The sequence below is a fragment of the Protopterus annectens genome, chromosome 10.part0 (assembly GCF_019279795.1).
Source record: "Protopterus annectens isolate FY-2018-M chromosome 10.part0, PAN1.0, whole genome shotgun sequence".
Classification (NCBI taxonomy): domain Eukaryota; kingdom Metazoa; phylum Chordata; order Ceratodontiformes; family Protopteridae; genus Protopterus; species Protopterus annectens.
The window spans coordinates 461,944,307-461,963,408 of record NC_056744.1 but is presented as its reverse complement, the minus strand read 5'-3'; the positions used below and the strand labels follow the sequence as shown (position 1 = coordinate 461,963,408).

At 34.9% G+C, this 19,102-nt stretch overlaps 1 protein-coding gene across 1 annotated transcript in view; it reads right to left on the bottom strand.

The window, feature by feature from the left end:
• The window catches only part of LOC122813186, a 222,643-nt gene that overhangs the window by 47,492 nt on the left and 156,049 nt on the right, over positions 1–19,102 (bottom strand). Inside the window, exon 2 of the mRNA XM_044085359.1 lies at positions 11,847–11,961. Coding sequence (XP_043941294.1) covers positions 11,847–11,961 — 115 coding nt within the window. The remainder of the gene's footprint in view (positions 1–11,846; positions 11,962–19,102) is intronic.

Below are 19,102 nucleotides of genomic sequence, written 5' to 3'. Positions count from 1 at the left end.
CCCAGCTATGTCCCTCTGACCTTGGTCTCCCAAACCTGTCTCTTAGGCAACTCAGTTCAAGCTGCCTAATGGTTTGGACGTGTGGAAGGTGACCTGAAACTTTGGAAGCTTGCTAGCTATTATAGTCTTGGCAGGATATAAACCATATAGCTTAGGCTACTACAGATGTGATCAATATAATGACCATATACAGATGGATCTAGGACTATTGAAAGAAAGTTCAATAGTCCGAATCCACAATAACCGAATGCACTTTAACAAAAGTGCTTTCACCGAAAAAGCACTTTCGTTAAAGTCTGTTCGAAAAAACCCCCAAAAAACAATAAATCTTCTTTTATGCAGGGGGGCTTGCCCCCCTGCACCCCCCCCATGTCGGGGGCTGTGCCCCCCACACCCCTCCTACTTTTATATTCTCACTCCACTTGGAAAAAAAAACAAAACAAATGTATGAGCCAGGAAAAGTCATAAAGTTCTTGTAAACTTTTTCTTTATAGGAACAGACGGACTGCTGTGAAGTATTTTTATCTTAGAGATGTCATGGAATATACATTGTCATTGTCCTTTGACAAATAAATGTATTTATTAGTTTGCTAACTAGGGTTGGTGGTCTGGTCCAAATTTTCTTTTCAGTCACAACCTGGGTCCAAATCATGCAAAGAAGGAAACACTGAGAAGCAGCTTTATGTCACATTGGCAGTAACTGAAACATCTAGTAAAAATACACACTACTAGATTTTCAATGACTGATCCAGAGCACTGGTGATAATATGTTGTTATACATTAAAAAATAAATAAACTTTGCTCAGTTAATCCTTTAGGCTGAATTAAATGCACATTAGATCATTAATAATAGTTCAGAATAACATGATAATAGTTATATTGCAAACAAAAGTGGACTGCCATACTGCTATTTACAATTCATTAGGTAAGACAAGAACTTTCATAGTTAGGAATAAAGGGCTCAATAGCAGACTACGGAAATCGTATCCATTTCCAGAAAAGCAGTTGCATTTTCAGGTATTCATTAGGAAGTTTCTTAGCTTTAGACTAAATTCACTTTACTTATTTGTTTCTAATTTGACTGGGAAGTTGATTACAGATGATAGTTACCACTTCAAAAATGATTCTAATCAAACTACATATCAGAAGGCAGGTATTTTCATAGCTAATATGCCCAGTTCTTGAGACATTAATTGGTAGCTACATCTGACAACTTTCAACTTAAGGGAAAGTGGAGGTATGTATATGACACAAGAGTTTAAAGGTAAGGGTAGCTAGATGTGAGGAGCCTCTAATAATTACAGGTAACCAACCTGTGGTGAACAAAAAGATTAGACAGTGGGATAAACCCACAAATCTTAAGGGTTGTATGTAAGATTTCTGTATTCTGAGAAGAGCCATCAGTAGCACATTTTCTAAGTTGGGCATATGAAGGTTAATGCCCATCACTCTCCTTGTTCCCACTGTAAAGACTTTAGGAATGCAATAAACTGTACAAAATATGCTAGAAGCTGGTTAAAGCATTATAGGGTCGTAGGAAAGTACTAGGCTAGCTGCCCTTGCAGGCCATTTTATGCCTAGCCAATTTCTCTTCTTGTGCTCAAAATAACCTATCCCATTTGGTGTTAGACTGGCCTTACCTATCCCATGGTAATTGACCCTAGTAAGAATAACTGGGATTATAACATAGATAATTTGAGGGGATCCATGCATGGGATAAAACATTAAGGAGCTCCTCTGTCCAATAGTAGCATGAGGGCAGTCCTGGGGTAAATTTTCTTTTTCACAGCCATAGATCTAAGTTGTGTTTGAAAATGGACAGGGATATACTTTATTTGATGTGGATGGGGAGTCTGTTTCACAGCGGTGGCATCCTCTGCAAAATATACCTCTCTCTCTCCAAACTATTCTGTTGATGTTTGAGAAGAGGTTTAGATCCCTAGACTATTTTTTTTCTCAAATTTTTTTTAAATACATTTGAATGAATTCCATAGTACTTATACAAAACACCTTAAATAACTATGTACACTATTTACATTAGCCTGACACTATAACATATCTTAATCCAAACAGTTACTTTATAAGTATGTCCAATCTATTATCAGAGTGTCTAATCAATTATTGTATAGTATCAATCAACAAGAAGACTTTTCCCCAAGGGTTGTTGATAAATGGCTTTGGATAAATTCTTAGTTTATTAATTTTAATTTCCAATAATGCTGTGGTCTTCAGTAGGCTGTAGAAGTCTTCCAAAGTTGGTATAGTGTTTGTATTCCATCTTCTTCTTATACACTTCCATGAAATTGCAAGTATAGTCCATGCTAGATACATGTTTGACCTATTCAAATGAGGACCTTCATTCACATTTAATAATACAAGAGCTTTAGTTAAATAAAATGATTCATTAAATAAAGCTTGTAGAAAGTTATTAATACCATTCCAAAATGGCTTAATTTTAACACAATCAAAGAAAATGTGGTTTGAGTCTGCCTTGTGTACTTGCTCACATCTCCAACATAGAACTAAATTTCCTGATTCTGTCTGGGGTTAAGAATGCTCTATGCAAGCATTTCCAATTAAAAACTTTCCAGTATTGTGTAAAGGATGTATATTTTATTGATAAGATATTTGTTTTACTATCTTCAGTTAAGTGTATTGAGTGTCCTTTTGTTATATATTTCCAATATGAGGTTTTGGGTGTTGTTTTATAGTTTATCAATATTTTGTAAAATTATGAAATACTGTTTCCCATGTCAAAGTCATTATATATGATTTCATATATGTATTTCATAAATTTAGATATTTCTTTAAATGAAGAATTGTTTATTTATTTTATTTATTTATTTTACATTTGTTGACCGGGATTGTCCGACTGAGCTGAAGAGCCCTTTTTCAGCAGAGGCTGGGGAGAAAAGCTCCAACATATTAAACAAGTTTCATTATAAATTAGCATTAAACAGCAATGTTACACGATTATTACAAGGCATTAAGTAGCAATACAATGTTATACAGTGTCAATAATCAGGAGTAGAGCAAAAACTATTTCAAGATGTATAAAAAGAAATATGTCATTAAGATGAATATAGTTTTAATGAAGTTAATATATAGTTTTATATACACACACACACACACACACACACATATATATATATATATATATATAGTTAATATATAGTTAATGAAGAATCGTTAATTATTCTACTTAAAGCTTGTGAATATGACAGAATACTCTGTAAAGTTAGTCAATCCTGTTGTGGAATTTTGTATGTTGTTTTTATTACTTGCATATCTAAAACTTCTAGTTCTTTGATACATGGGAGCCAACAAACAAATCCTTTCTGTTCCCAGGAATTAATAATTTCTCTATATATTTTATGTGGAAAGTTCTTTTTGACTATAAATGGTGTTAAAAGATCAAACCAGATTTTTAAATCTATATTTGCATTAATATTTTTCCTAAATGAGTCAATGTAATAATTATAATTAATCATACAAGTTTTGGTGGGTTTAGTTATGTTATATTGCATACTAATACATAATATGTGCCATGGAAAATTGTTTTTATCTGTTATTTTATTCTTTTTGTAAATCAAATTTATTTATTGATTTTACAGTTAGTAATTATTTCCAATTTGCAAAGTAAATTGGACTTATCCAATTTGAGATTGTTTTAGATATTGATGCTTTTATATATGTTTCTATATCAGGAAAGTTTAATCCTCCCTGCTTCCATGGTCTGATATGATGTATTAAAGCTATTCTGTTTATTTGGTGAAACCATAAAAATTTTATTAGGCATGAATTTATTTCTTTAAGTATATTCATTTCTGGTAACAGTTGTATTGTCAAGGCTATATATAGGATCTTGGGTAGTAAAACCCTTTTTATTAACTGTAGTCTATCTTCAAATGTTAATATTATTTTATTCAATTTTTCCACAGAGATTTTAATTGTACTGATGATATTATTGTAGTTTTTTGAGAATAATTCATTATTATCCTTGTATAACTCAATTCCTAGATATTTTAAGGTAGACTCTTGTTTCCCTATGATGTGACCCCCTTTAGTCTACAGTTCTTTTTTTATTTAAAAATAAACATTTTGATTTATTGAAATGGAGTCCTGAAGTCATGTGAAATTTGTCAATTAATATATCTAATTATTCTAATGTCTCTTTTGTATTAGATAATGTCAGCAATATGTCATCAGCAAATAGCATTACTTTAGAATTGCATTGTTCATAAACATCTATTCCTTTGATTTTTATATTGTTACAAATAGAATCTGCCAATATTTCAATAGCCAGCACAAATAGATTCTGTGATATGGGACATCCTTCAATGCCTTTCGTTATATCTATAGATTCAGAGATAAAAGGACCTAACTTGACATATGCTAAATTATTTGTGTATATATATATATATATATATATATATATATATATATATATATATATATATATTCTTTAGGAGCTCAACAAATGATGCAGGAAATTCAAATAGTATTAGGATTTTGAATAAATAGTCCCAATTTAGGGAATCAAAGGATTTCTCTATATCTAAGCCAATTATGAGTGTTTATTTATTTTCTTTATTAACATAATCTATAAGAGAAATATTTTTTTTAATATTGTCATGTGTGTGTCCTTGATGTATAAATCCAGTTTGATCATTATTTTGGATAGTGGTATTTTCATTCTGTTAGTTAATATTGTCATAAATATCTTATAGTCATTATTTAATAATGATATAGGTCTATATGAGGTACAGAGGTTTGGGGATTTGTTTTCCTTTAGGATTGGTGTGATTAAAGAATATCTCCAAGAGGGTGGTATTAAAGCTTGTGACTGAATTTCTAACAGAGTTTTATGGGAAGAGGGATAGTATCTTTGAAGGAAAAAGTTTTTATATTTCCATAATTATGCCATCTATACCTGGAGCTTTATTATTTTTACCCTCTTTTATTGTATCTGTAATTTCTTTGTAGGATATGGATGTTTGCAGATCTAGTTTTAATTTTTCTGGTATTTTTTTATATTAGAACATTTTTCATCTAGATTTAATTGATCAATATGTAGATTTTCTTTTTGGAAATGTTCCATAGAGTGATTTCTATAGGCATCAAGAATGTCAACTATATCCAAGACATTTTCCCTTTCTTTTCATGGAAGATACTTTTAATGTTATTAGCTTTTGATAGTATTTTGATTCCTGTGGATAAGTTATGTAGATATTTGGTAGAAGTGGCCAAGGTATTAATTTTTAGTTCTTCTAAAGCTAAACTAGTTTTATGTGTTAGAATTTCATTGTATTTATTGTTTAATACTTCTACTTTCTTTTTCATCTCCAAATAATTTTGATTTATATCAGCTTTTACTGACAAAAGTTTGGATTGTAGATCTAATAATTCAGAATACCAATGTCTGACTTTTTTATACCAAGTTAGGGTTTTACCATATATGTAAGCTTTTAATGAGTCCCATATCATTTTATCTCTGTGGTATAATTAATATCTAAGAAGAACTGTAATTCAGATAATAACCAGGGTTTGAACTCTTTAATTTTAGTTATATATGCTGGAATTCTAAAGATTAATGGTTTGTACCCATTTTGATGTTTTAGTATCAATGAACTGTGGTCTGAAAAGGGGCAGGGAGTGATTGAGAAATGAATGATTTTAGAGTATAAATCATGGGCAGCAAATATTTTATCTATTCTAGTTTGGGTACCAAATCTGTGATCTTGATGGGAAAACACCAAAGATTTATGTTCTTTAAATTTGAAAGTATCTACAAGATGAAATGATTTTACCCACTTGTTTAAAGCTTTTGATACAGCAGATATACACAGCTGTCTTTTATTTCTGGTTTCAGAAATATCAAATATATAGTTAAAATTTCCTCCTAATATTAAGTTGCCTTTATAATTATTGGAAATGAAATACACGTCTTTTTTAACAGTTCCTATTCCAATGCCTGGGAACCAGTATAGATTGGCTAGGGTCCATTTTATGTTATTATATTTAACTATTACTAATGCCATAGGACCCTCTTTATCTTCATACTTATAAATGATTTCTGACAACAGAATGAAGCGTTCAGGTCAAAGTCAAATGGACAAGCAGCGAAAACAGAACGCTAATGACTCGCTAGTCTCCTCACTACCAGCAATGTCCAACAACAAAGGAATAAAAGTTGTCCAACTCCACAAATTGTGTAAAAACTGATTTAATATAAACTTTGCTAATCCAAAACCTAAGTGCTTTCACCCACTAAATCGTGGGCTTCATCAGAACAATTAAATAGCTGTTCACTACCATTTAAATATACTACTTTGGCGCCAAAATAATACATCAGCTTGGGAAGTAATCTGAAAAAATTACTAGAGAATGGTCATAAAGTAAGCAAGACTAGCTGGTGCACACACACTTCGAAATGTGGTACTTGTCATCAGTGTTTTGCTATAAATGAAGAGACGGAAACAACATTGGAAAATATTAATAGGACTAAAATCAAATTTAAACAGGGCAACTGTAACACCAAAATGCTTGTTTATTTGGTGAAATTTATGTTATGTCCTTCATTTTACATAGGAAAGACTGAAAGAAATTTTAAGAAAATAATTTACTCTCATTTATACAGTATAAAAACAAAAGATTAAAAAAATGCATTATATAAACATATTAACAGTCGTGGAGACGATCATCATTTTAAATTTGCTATATTAGAAAATATATCAAATAATCCTAGAGGTGGCAACGTTAAAAATATATTAGCATACAAAGAGGTGTGATGGCAGATACTAACAGATGCTATGACACCACCTGGATTAAATGAACATATATCTGTCAAACCAATTTTAGAAATATCAAGCTGATGTATTGTATGTGTGCATAGTTTTATGTTTATTATTTATTAATTATATGGATTTTTTATTCACATGGATTTAATATATATATATGGAACAACGTTTATTATCCATTTATTTATTTATTTATTATAAAGAATGTTTATTTTAGTTGATGTCATTTGGTGTTGCATGAATTTTTATATATAGGTTGTAGCTTTAAGAAGTTGAAATTATTTTGGCGCCAAAGTAGTTAAATTAGTAGTTAAAGGCGCCAATTAAAACAGTAAACAGTTTAGATTCTGGCAAACCTTTGTCCAGGTTCCTTTTAATATTCATTAAATCTCTATAGTCTTTGGAGGCTGTTTGATTATTTTAGCTGGATGCAGGATTTTCATGTTGCTGGGCTATTTACACCCATTTGTGTATCATGTTACATCATGTATGTCATTGGTCATTTATTTGGGAGATTTGTTGCATGCTTTATAAGGAAACTAATATTTATTTAAAAGTGTGCAGTCTCTAATGTAATAAACTAGTCTGCAAGATACCTATTTATGAGCCGTGAAGATTTGTAAATTGTAAATTAACATGAAAACAATCTAAATGTTAACATATTCTTAATAAGTAACTGATTTAAAATGAAACAAATCTGGTCTATGTAGCCTGATAAAATATCAGATGAACAAGCTTATCTTAAATGAATCTGGTATTGTACAATAACATAACTCATAGCTCTTTCAATTTATCTATAAGTTTCAGTCTCTCCCATGCTGGAGACTGTAATTTGTAATAAGATCATCTCAAAGCTAAGCTAATGATAGCCTGTCCTTTCATAGTCCTGTAGTATGACAACAGAAACTATCCTGTTACATATACACACAAAAGAAATACAAAGGTGCTCAGGATATATCTGTAGACAGACTATACTACATTTCCTTCTAATAACTCTGAAAACTTGTAGAGCTGGGTTGCTGGCAAAGTATTAGATATAGGCAGCGCCAAGCTATTTCCTTAACACTAGACAGATATAGCAACAAATCAGGCAGAACCTGAAATCTTACACAGACAATCATCCACTCTCCACAAAGTCAGTACTAGCTTACACATTTAAAATTCTTTACAAGGGAATACATCTTTAACAGTTCCTCAATGATAAGCTCAAATTAAGTATTTTATTGAGCTTTTTAAGGATTACTGTTTGACCTACGAGGTAGATCATCTGAGAAATCACCTTATTTTTTATTTTGCAGACAAGTGAGCTGGACATCTGGGGTCTTTTTTTCAGTCTTAGTTACAACAAAATAAGTTTGTTAAATTAAGACATCAATTAACAGTATTAGGTTTAAGCTTATAGTACAGAGATGGAATAAGAAACAGCATCATACAACACTTAATAGTGTGTAAGACATCAAAGACATCCTCTAATCGCACACCTACTAAGTCTGGTAATATGCATCTAGTATCAATGAATGAGGTAAGTGAAGCACTGCATTTGCATTCCCCTTCATTATAGAGAAGAGCACTGAGCTGCCTAGAGAATGAGAATACTATGGGTGGTTCACACAATGCAGCCAAAAGATTTCAGGCTCTGCCTGCTTTGTTGCTATATCCATATGGTGTATACTGCCTTGTGAATCTCACAGGTCTCTCTGCATCAGATACACTGTCGTTTATTAATAAAATCCTTTGCATTGTTGAAGTAAGGAATACTAGACAGAATTTCTTTTCAAATCATACTGAAATTAGCAATCAAAATGTGAACGTTAAAGCTTGCCATCTCAAATCTGCAGAAGCTATCCCATGGCCTGATGCTGAGTAATTAGCAATAGGTGAAAAGACAATGATATTGTTTGGCAGCAGTTTATGGCAAGATTCAAGCAACTGTATATCCTCTAACACTCAGACGCTGGGAATATTATGCAAGTTACCAGTTTATGCTTGGATCCAGATTTTGTACAACTTTTGCAAGTTGCCACGTGGGAATAGTGTAATTGTTTTTTTTCCACAACTTTTGCAGTTGGTCACTACAGCTATAAGCACAAGGGTCCTGATTAATTAAGCTATTAAAGGATCTCAGCAAGCCAAATTCACCTACAGGAACAGGAGGAGGAAGGGTTAGTCTGCTGGTGCTACCAACTCTGTGTTACCATGACTGAGCCTAGACTGCCTTAATTATACCACTGCTGACTAGGGTGGTTTATTATTATACTGTTGATTTGCAGCTGGTCGAATCAGAATATGGTCGATGCACCTCCCTGAAAGTCAGACTGCCAAATTCTGGTATACCTGACAAAAATACCAAACATCGAAACTCCCTTCTAATCTGGACCCAGGAACAAGCATTACTATGGGTCCAGAAAGGGGAAGGTAGGACAGTTGGGAATGTTGGTGTTTGACATTCCAACATTTGTGATATAGGACATCATGCGGGTGGACTCGACCACCTGTGAATCGGCATCATGATAGTAAACTAACTAGGATACTATTAAATCTTGAAAAATTAAAAATTATTTTAAAAAGGCATGTTATGACTTGCATCTGCAGCATAAATAATTATAGAAACTAAAAGGTTAGTGTATGCCATGATGAACCCGGCCTATACCTGGCTATGAGCACTGCAGGAACACACAATTACTTGAACCAAAGGCCTGAAGATAAGTCCAGAATTACTCACATGCATCAATATATGAAACTTTAGTTGCATAGCTACTGCTTTTCTCAAGAATACAGTTAACTAGCATAGAAAAGTGCAGGAAGTCTGAAGGAATCAAGCTCAGACTCAAGTCCTTAAGAGGAAGAAGTATAATTTTAACATTTTCCATTAATTAAGTAAGGATTCCATTTGAGAAAGCTATGTCAAAATATGTCTTAGAAACAAGTGAAAGGAAAGTATCTCATTCTTAGAGTAACTTTAGAAAGAGGACATCAAACCTAGCTTTGCCACACTTTGAAACTTTTCTCAACCAACTGTTCCCTTTAAAAAGGGTGACTTTTCTGAATTAAAATCCAATGGAAACGTAACATGTGCTGGGCTGCAGCTTTAGGATTAAAATTAGCAGAATGTAGATCTGCCACTTGAACATCTGAGTTGAATCAGGAACTAAAGGAAATTTCAAATGTTTCTGATACCTGTTTTGAGTTAGATACATGTTTATCTTTCACCTTCAAAGTTAATGTCTAACTTTGCTCTTTATGCCAGAAAGATTAAAGATTATAAAATTCCTTACATAACCTTCTAGCATTCCTTAGAAGAGCCACTTGGCTCAACTTCATAAATGAAGCTTTACATTTATTTGCCAGTTTTTACACTGATTTCTGGCCAAGTAATGCTGTCAAAAACAGATTGTCTATTAATGCATTTATACTGTAACCAGGCAACTCTACTAACACAAAAAGTCTATTTTAACTCAATGGATGAGATTTGCCTTTAACCCTTATGTTTTCCAGTGGATAATAAAGATCTTGGAATGAATGACAAACAGATTTTAAGAGAGCGGAACACTTTGGCAGTCTGTGCTAGGGTAGTCCTAATGATGCACTCAGTGTGAATAATTTTACCTTTAATGCACTGACGTATAGTGGAGAAACCTGTGGTAGTGATGTGGTAATCAGTGAATTCTGGAGTCCATTACCAGAGGAGGCATGCATCTATTAGAAAATTTGGTACAGATCTGTTCTGCTATGGTATTATGGTCCATTATTAAGTCTGACCTAGTGCATTCATTAACTAGTTTGAAAAGACCTGAATTAACCAGTATACATTAATGAAGAATAGTGTATCCGCAGTGGTGGTGCTGCTGTAGTGTTGTCGCCTCACAGTAAGACGTCCCGTTCGATTCTCAGCTAGAGCGTCTTCTGTGGAGACATGCGTGAATGGGCGTGCCTTCGTTGAAGGTTGTTCGTTAGGGCCAGCAACTCAGCACGTAAAAATCAACTGCCAATAATTAGCGGACTGGAGTTCCACTGTGGCGATCCCTAACTGGGGAAAGCCGAAAGACACAACAACAACAACCTTAATGAAGAATAGTGCACTTTGTTTTCCACTGCATATTAAACTCATCCATTAGCAGTGGATAACTGTTGAATTGTGAATATAATAGCACCACAGTTAAAATCCCAATCAGAAATTTAGATTAGGTTGAGGTGGTTGATAATGTCATGTGATTCACAGCTTTAACTTTTTTGCAAGGGGACAACCAAAACCTAGCCAGGCTGATTCAAGGTCAGAGTAATTTGGATAGCTTGTAATGAGTACACAGCTCATTTTCTGGTCTCTGGCTTTTTAATGTATTGTACACTGGCTGAATGGAATGTTGCATGATATCACTAGGTTATAACCAAGATTCCATAATAATCTCTGCAAGATGCATAGCTAGAAAGGGGCGAAGAAGTAGCCTACCGTGCGCAAGGTGTCAAAGGACACAGTAGGCAGTACTGATACTGCACTTATGGTCAGGGCTGAAACGCTTCAGCACTCTGTGTGGTATAGTGCAATACCAGCATTCAGAATTTAATACTGATAATACACTTGCAGTCAATGGCCCTCAGTTGAAGTGACTCTTAAATCATTTGAGTTTGACACTCAAGTTTAAGTAAACTTTATTTACTCAGGAAAACCATGCTACATTAAACTTATTTTGAGGTATGACCTGGATATAAAGAATTAAAAGAGACTTGCTAAGAATCACACAGAGGTGAAACTGTGGATGTTAAAGGCATTCTAGTTCTTAAAATTTGCAAGTCAGAGACCAAAATCATCATGATATAACATTCCCTTTGTTTGAAAACTGAATACAAGAAATGTTACAATGAAGGCCACATAGAATTTAAACAAAATTATACAGCTGCCACTTTGAAAAGCAGGATCTGTTCTTAGAATTGAATAATAGAGTTGTAGTTTCCGCACATCTCCAAGCACATAACAACTTAAGAAAATAAAGTAAAACAGATGGCTGCAGAACTATAGGCCTAAAATGGATTTCTTACATTTCCAGTTACCTGAAAATAGGAAGAATGGGCCCATGAACAGGTACCTTACTGGAAATCAAAGCATTCGGCACTGGAGATGACAAATGCAGATCTCGTTCAATAATCCTACGTTCCTCCTTTAACTCTGGAAAAAAATGATAAAAAGGTGATTTTGTTAATTTAAACTTGGTGAATGTGAAACAAATGTTAGTCAAGTATATTTGAAACCCATTACTATGGACTGCTAATAAGCCAGCCTCTTAAAATTACAGTTAGGCATACCCCAAATGAAAATCTTTGATTCTGAAGAGTTGTATGAAAAAAAAGTATACGGCTACAAATATAAACTTGGTAGAAACATTTATAAAATTTGGATAGCTATATTTAGTTACTTTTCTGATTTCATGATGCTCAATAATCCAAATATAAAAATGCATTTGTATCTTCTGCTTCACCCCTGCTCCATGGAATACCTCCTGTTGTCTGACTTAGTAACTTTATATTGGTCTTCATTTTCTTGACTGTCTTCCATAAAGTACATAACCAAAAGAAACCACTTTGTGATGCTGGTAGCCTGACTCAGAAATAATAGGTGTTCACTGTTTTGCAGCAGTGGAAGAAGAGCAAAGAATCTTGAAGATACTACATGTCATCTGACATTTTATGGTATGAAAACAAAAAACATTCCACAGGATTTCTGATTAGGTCACATTCTCTCAGTCTCTGTCCATCCAACATGTTTATTTACACTAATCTGCATCCCATCCTGGGAAGGCTGGGAATGTCTAGAAGACAGTGAGTGAATGAGCTTAGTGCAACATGTTATCTGGATACCTTTAGAGAAGCAGGGTATCAGAAAATAAAATATTAAATATCCCTAGATGAAGTGTAGCTTGTGCTTCTCATGTCTGATGTACATTTCCTCAACCTCAATTACCAAGAGCAATGAGAACTGTTACTGCCTAGAAGCATGTCTAATTGATTAATTAGCTGCTAGACAGAGAAGCTTAAATTGATACATTGGGAAATGGATGACTTATACATACAAATAAAACAATTTATAACAGGAATGTGATGAACTACGTATGCTTCCTATCTAAAAGCTTGATTAGACTTACTTGAATATAAGAGCTCATAAACACAGGCCATATATATATATATATATATATATATATATATATATATATATATATATATATATATATATATATATATATATATATATATATATATATATATATATATATATATACATACTGCCCAAGATTGCCACATGATCACTGACAGGCAATGTAATGCCCGTTTCACTCCTTTTTGTGGTGCACTTACTTCAGATCAACCAGAATTCACTAAAAAGTGAATCATGCAAATCTCGCTATTCAAAGAAACAAGCAGCAAAACCTTGAACAAATGCAAACTTGGACTCCATGCTCAAGCGCATGAGGATCATAATTGAGAGAATGAGCAAGTGAATGTAAGCTAAAGGGAATAGTGCACATGCTACATGTGAGAAATGCAGCCTGACATTTATCAAAAGACTAAGCTTCAAAGAGAACTTTAAGACTGTGTAAGAAACTACCTAGGGTTATAATGAAAAAGGTACTTAAAGAATAACCTTGTTTTGCACCAGGGGTTTCCCAGAAAATGTTTATTCATGCAGTAGTCCTAGAAATGATCACCCCCTACAACTACTGTAATGGAGAGTGGCACACACCCAAGTCAGAGACCTAGAATGCTATTCAGACTTCAGGCATGTATTGGGAAAAATATACATCACCACTAATTGTTTTCCACAGTGTATAGTTTGTTAATGACCATGAAATACATCTCAGAAGTATGTTTATTTCTGTTTACTATGACAAATTATGGATTCTGTTACAAAGAAATTATCTATGATGGCAAAAGATTTAATTGCTTTGTGAAACATGACAGACACTGGCTTTGATCACCTAAAACAAATCCATATGCCGGCACTGATCCGTAAATTAAATCACACTACAAGTACATTATGAGGTAGGAAGTAGAATGTAGAATACGTCTTGTGCCTGAGGTCAGTATTAAATAATAATTAACCAATAAGAAGAAGTGACTGGGAAATGAACATAAACTAAAGAGATGAGTGCCTGGCATAAAGATCAAGGAGCAACACCATACCTGGGCAGATTTATATCAGAAAACTACACAGGTGGAGTTGATTTTCATACTATATGGATGCATGTGACAGTACTCTGTGAATGGAATGCAAAACCTAACAAGAAACATGGTAAAACAACCGTTTCACCCCCCCCCCATTTTTCATGATAGAACCCATCGTCTATTACATAGTACTTATGTACCAGAGGCTGAGAAGATACACCACGGTATTTTCTTCATGTAAATTCTGGAATTGGAAGTTATGAGAACAGGAAACATGCAGTCCAAAGCCTTCAGGAAAGTCAACTTCTTCTACTTTCAGGCATGCATAAAAACAAAAACAATCAATCAGTTGTATATTGTCCTCCGTAGGGCTATTACACCATCTAGGAGAGCGATTAAAAATATTCTGGTCTGGGACAGGAGCAGATGTGATTTCTGGTAACTTAAAAAAGTAGACTTGAAATATTTCAGAGTCTGCTGATTAGCAGTGTGTAGGCTCTGAAGGGTCTTCCTGTCTCGGTCTAAGTAAGATACAGATGAACTCCCATCAATCTGAATCAGAGGTGCAGCTAGGCCATTTATGCCTGTGGTTTAGCCTTCATTTGGAGAATCCTCAACACCTCCTCCAAGTTCATGACCAAATAATAAAGGGGGTGGGGGCTGAAGAAGACCAAAAAGGATTACAGTTGCACACAGCTGGCAAGTTCACACTACAATGTGCCTCGTTCATCATCATCATGCCCTCACTCAAACAGCACAACTTAAATAATATGAATACCCCTGCTTTCTTTACAAATTTGTTTTCTATTTTTTGTGGAATTAAAACTTCGATACAAAGCACTTGGAGAAAGAGAGACAACATAATTTTTTAAGTTGATGGTTGGCTTGTTTGCCTAATCATCTCACATCTACTTTGTCTGGTCAGGCTCCTCAATAAGAAGTGGAGAATCTCTTCTCTCTTTCTTCTTCCCATGACAGGAAGCAGAAAAGTCCAGTCCTGTCTGAGCAAAAGGAAGGGTGGGAGGGTGGCCTAATGGTTAAGGTGTTTGCCTTACAAACACAAGGTACAGGGTTTGAGTCTCACAAGGGATAATTGGCTAGGCTTAAAATGACTCACAAGGGCAGTTAGCTTAGTACTAATCTATGAACCTATGAAAAGAAAGAAAATGAAACAAGTAACTTTACTTTGCTTTCTTTATTACAACAAATGATGTGGTGTTTTGGCAATTTTAGCATCCCTTACAAGACAAGCTGACAGGTGCCCAGGACAGCTGTCTGTTTGTCCCACCTTTCCTACATCTGTAGTCTGGAGTCAGCAAATACTGAAGATAGGCACTGATGAAATTAGGCTACATATGACAGAAAGCTCAGTTTCTACGGCAATTAAATGGTTAACAGAATTTCAACATAATCCCACATAAATTGCCTATGATCTTTGGGAATGCATGTGAGTAGAGCAGACAAGAATTCTTTATTTCCAAGGTTAGAATACAGACATTCTGTATCAGAAAAGAAGTAATGTCTGCCAAAATGAATTCTTTGAACTTATGTTTTGATTAACTCATTCAAATCTCTGAAATCCGTAAGTGGCCTCCACTGACCCTGCTTCTTCAGCATTAAAAATACTCTTGAATAAAAACATTTTCCTCATTTAGCCAAAAGTATTGGTTCATTTACTTGAAAATTTAGTAAATGTTAAATTATAAGCATGGATGACAAATCTGATAGTTTAGCTTGTGAGCAATAGAGCCCTAGGTGGAACAAGTCCATCACAGGAGGCATATGCACACACTGCACACAGACAGTACATTTATACATACAGGCAATTTAGTGTCTCACCAATTCACCTAATGGTATGTCTTTTGAATGCTGAAGAATACCACAGGCTCTGGCAAAAATCCATGTGTGTGTGTGTGTGTGTGTGTGTCTGTGTGTTTGTGTATTCACCTTGACCTAGACAGAGGAGTGTAATAAACGCATATAGCTGAGTTACTGTATGACATATTTTATCACCACTATACCTGTGTAATTAAGCACTTACCTCCCATCTACCTATTTTATCTAAAGATATCACTATCCACTCTACCCTCATCAATTGCCAAACTTTTTTCATTAAGCAAAATAGCAACCTTTTCATTCTTTACCAGTACACAGAAGCACCTCTGCACTTGAATCAGGTGAAAATAGACATCAGATCTAAAGCTATAGCTGCTGGGTCCGACCTGGGATGAGTGTGTAAAAACTTGGAAAGACTAAGGAACTTTATACAATCTATCTGCTTTCATAGGTGTGGCAGGCTGACTTTCAGAGAAGATAAAGGCTGTGACAGACACATCTTCCAGCACTGACAGGATGGGAGATAGTTCTAGAAATTTCATTTAAAGCAGCTCATAGTATTTTCTGAGGGTCTGAGAAACCAAAGACATCTCCAATTGAGAATACTGGCACATTCTGGAAATAGTCTCAGAGAAAGAGAATGCCTCACAAGGAGATTCAGATATCATACTCTCCTCTGAGTCTGAAACAGAAATCTGATGAGAAACCCCTACATCTGCCCCATCATCTTCCGATCCATATTCATATCCTTAAATTTATTCAGGAAAAGAAAAATCCCTTTTTCGTTAACAGAAACACATTATATGAAGGATCAATAGCAAGAACAAAGATCTTAAGCCAGACATAATAAACTACTCTTGCCCAGAGGGATTTGAGCAGGAATTAGAGAAATATTTCATTTTTTTGTTTCTTTTTGACAGGAAAATTGAGACAAAATGGCAGCAGCAGCTTCCCCAAGGATAGGCACAACATTCTGACTGAACAGGGGAATATTCTCCCTCCCTTCCCCAAAGGCCAACAAGAGTGGCTCTCCCTTACCCACTGAGGGAACCATATCAACCGCAGAGGAAATGGCTAAACTCCAGTTGATACTAGCCTTAGGTGCTACACCAGAGGGATCCAGGAAAAAGTTAAGTAGTTTGAGGAACCAACTTTGGCCACAGTGAAGTCACGTGTGTATGGCTGGGAAAAACTGCTAGCTATCTGTGGTTGCTTCACTTTTTCTTTTTGTGGCTGGAAGAAGGATTGACAGTAGTACCATTAGTCTGCTCCATGATCAAGCTGAAAAGTGTGCCTATTTTCGGAGGAAACTAAGCAGCACAAGCCAGTAAAGGTTCAAAATCCCAAAAAGTAGCTTTTCCCAGTAAATACACAGTATAAACCACTCTAATACACTTTGCCTGTCCCAAAAAGTAAAATAAATAGTTTCTCCACAGAAATAAAATACTTTTAGAATGTATTTGATAACTTTTAAACTGACAGGAAAAAAGTGCGCTCCTGTTTAAAAGTACAGTTATGTCTCATGACAATCAGTTAAAACACAAACTCCTAGTTGAAAAACAACCTTCCTAAACAGGAAAGTAATGTTAAACACTAAAGTCCATCAGATCCACAAGAGCACGAGACTTAAACCTTGACACAGCCATAAATAGGACGTGCTGGAGGGACAGATTCATCACCCAGAGGCTCCCTATGCTGTGGAACAAAATCCCGGTACATGTGAGGCGAAGCACCTCGCTGGCCTTGTTCAAGAGAAATCTTGACCAATGGATGGGAGACCGCAGGTATACCCCAGGGATTACATCAGTGTCACTGCTTGACAGAGGCACAGTAAAATAATGGGCATAATATCCTTCAATCTAAAGGGGTGGCGTAAGCCAAAAAACTCTGGGCTAGGCTTATAAATGCCCTAGGGCAGATAGCCTAGTATGAACCTAAATATTAAATGTGGAAAGTTTTTCCTCAAAGGGAACTTATCCGTTGATCTTTGATCCTTGAAAGCCCACTAAGTAGCAAGCACTCTTATTGTCGTCAGGAAAGTTCTGGAGGGCTTGGAGTCCAAACCTGTATTTTTGGACAGCTCAGCTCGAACCGTCTAACAGTTTGGGCATGTGAAAGGTTCTCTGAAGCTTTGGAAACTGGGCAGCTGGTATATCCTTGAAAGGATATACCCCACATAGCTTAGGCTACTGCAACAATGATCAATATGCTGAATATATGTACGTTTCAGCTATTTTGACTTCCTCTATACAGCATAAGTTGACTGTTGACTATACTTTAGAAATACAAAACTTAAAGTCAAGTATGATGTCCTTAAATGTTAGGATGCTTGCAAAATAACTCAAATAACACCCAAACCAAAGGGTAAAAAGTTAACACAGACAAATCATTCAGTAAAAACTTCAAAAAAAGATCCAACAAACCTACAGTCTCTGCCATATATTACCTAAAAACTCATCTAGTAGAGGCCGATGGGATATATGCAACTGGACCTTAAGGACATACCAGTGTTTCAGCTGCATGCTGCCTGAATGCCCATGACCTTTTACTTTTTAAGTCTTTATGGATGCATTCAGGCCAATAAATCCAAACCCTACTAACTATAGACATGTACAGATCAGCCTTCATCTTAAGTGGATTTGTCTAAATTTTAAGCTCTGTGTTTCTAAAGCCTGTTGTCAAGAATCTTTAGGATGCCTGCAAAATATCCCAAATAACACCTTTTAACCTTTGGTTTGGATGTCATTTTGGATTTTTGCATGTACTCTAATATGGATATCAGGCATGATTTTAAGCTTTATTGTTTCTAAAGAATAGACTGTATTACATTTTCTTTTGTTCTATTACCAACAGTCATAGTTCAAGACAAACATTTTTTAGCTGGAGTGCTTTGTTTGACTTGATTGCTGTTCTCTGCCTGACTATTGCTGATCTCTGCTGCATTTGATTTTGAATTAAGTTTTTCATTTAAGGTTTGGCTACTTCTGTATTTTATTGTTTTTCTTACATTGCATTTCTTTTAAGTTTTTTGTTCTTTTGGAGATTTAAGAGTTCTTGGCTAGGGCCATTTAGAAAAGTATTTATTTTTAGACAGTGAATAACATCCAGCTAGTTAGTGGAAGGAGCTGAGAAATAGCATTCCTCATTTAACTAGCAATATTTCGAGGCATCTTTATTTTGCTGGAGTGCTTGTTTGACTTGCTTGCTGTTCTCTGCCTGACTTCTGCTGATCTTGGTCTGCATTTGATTTTTTCCATCCACCTGTTTTTGTACTTTTAAACATGGGTCACTTACTTCTGAGTTACCCACCCATA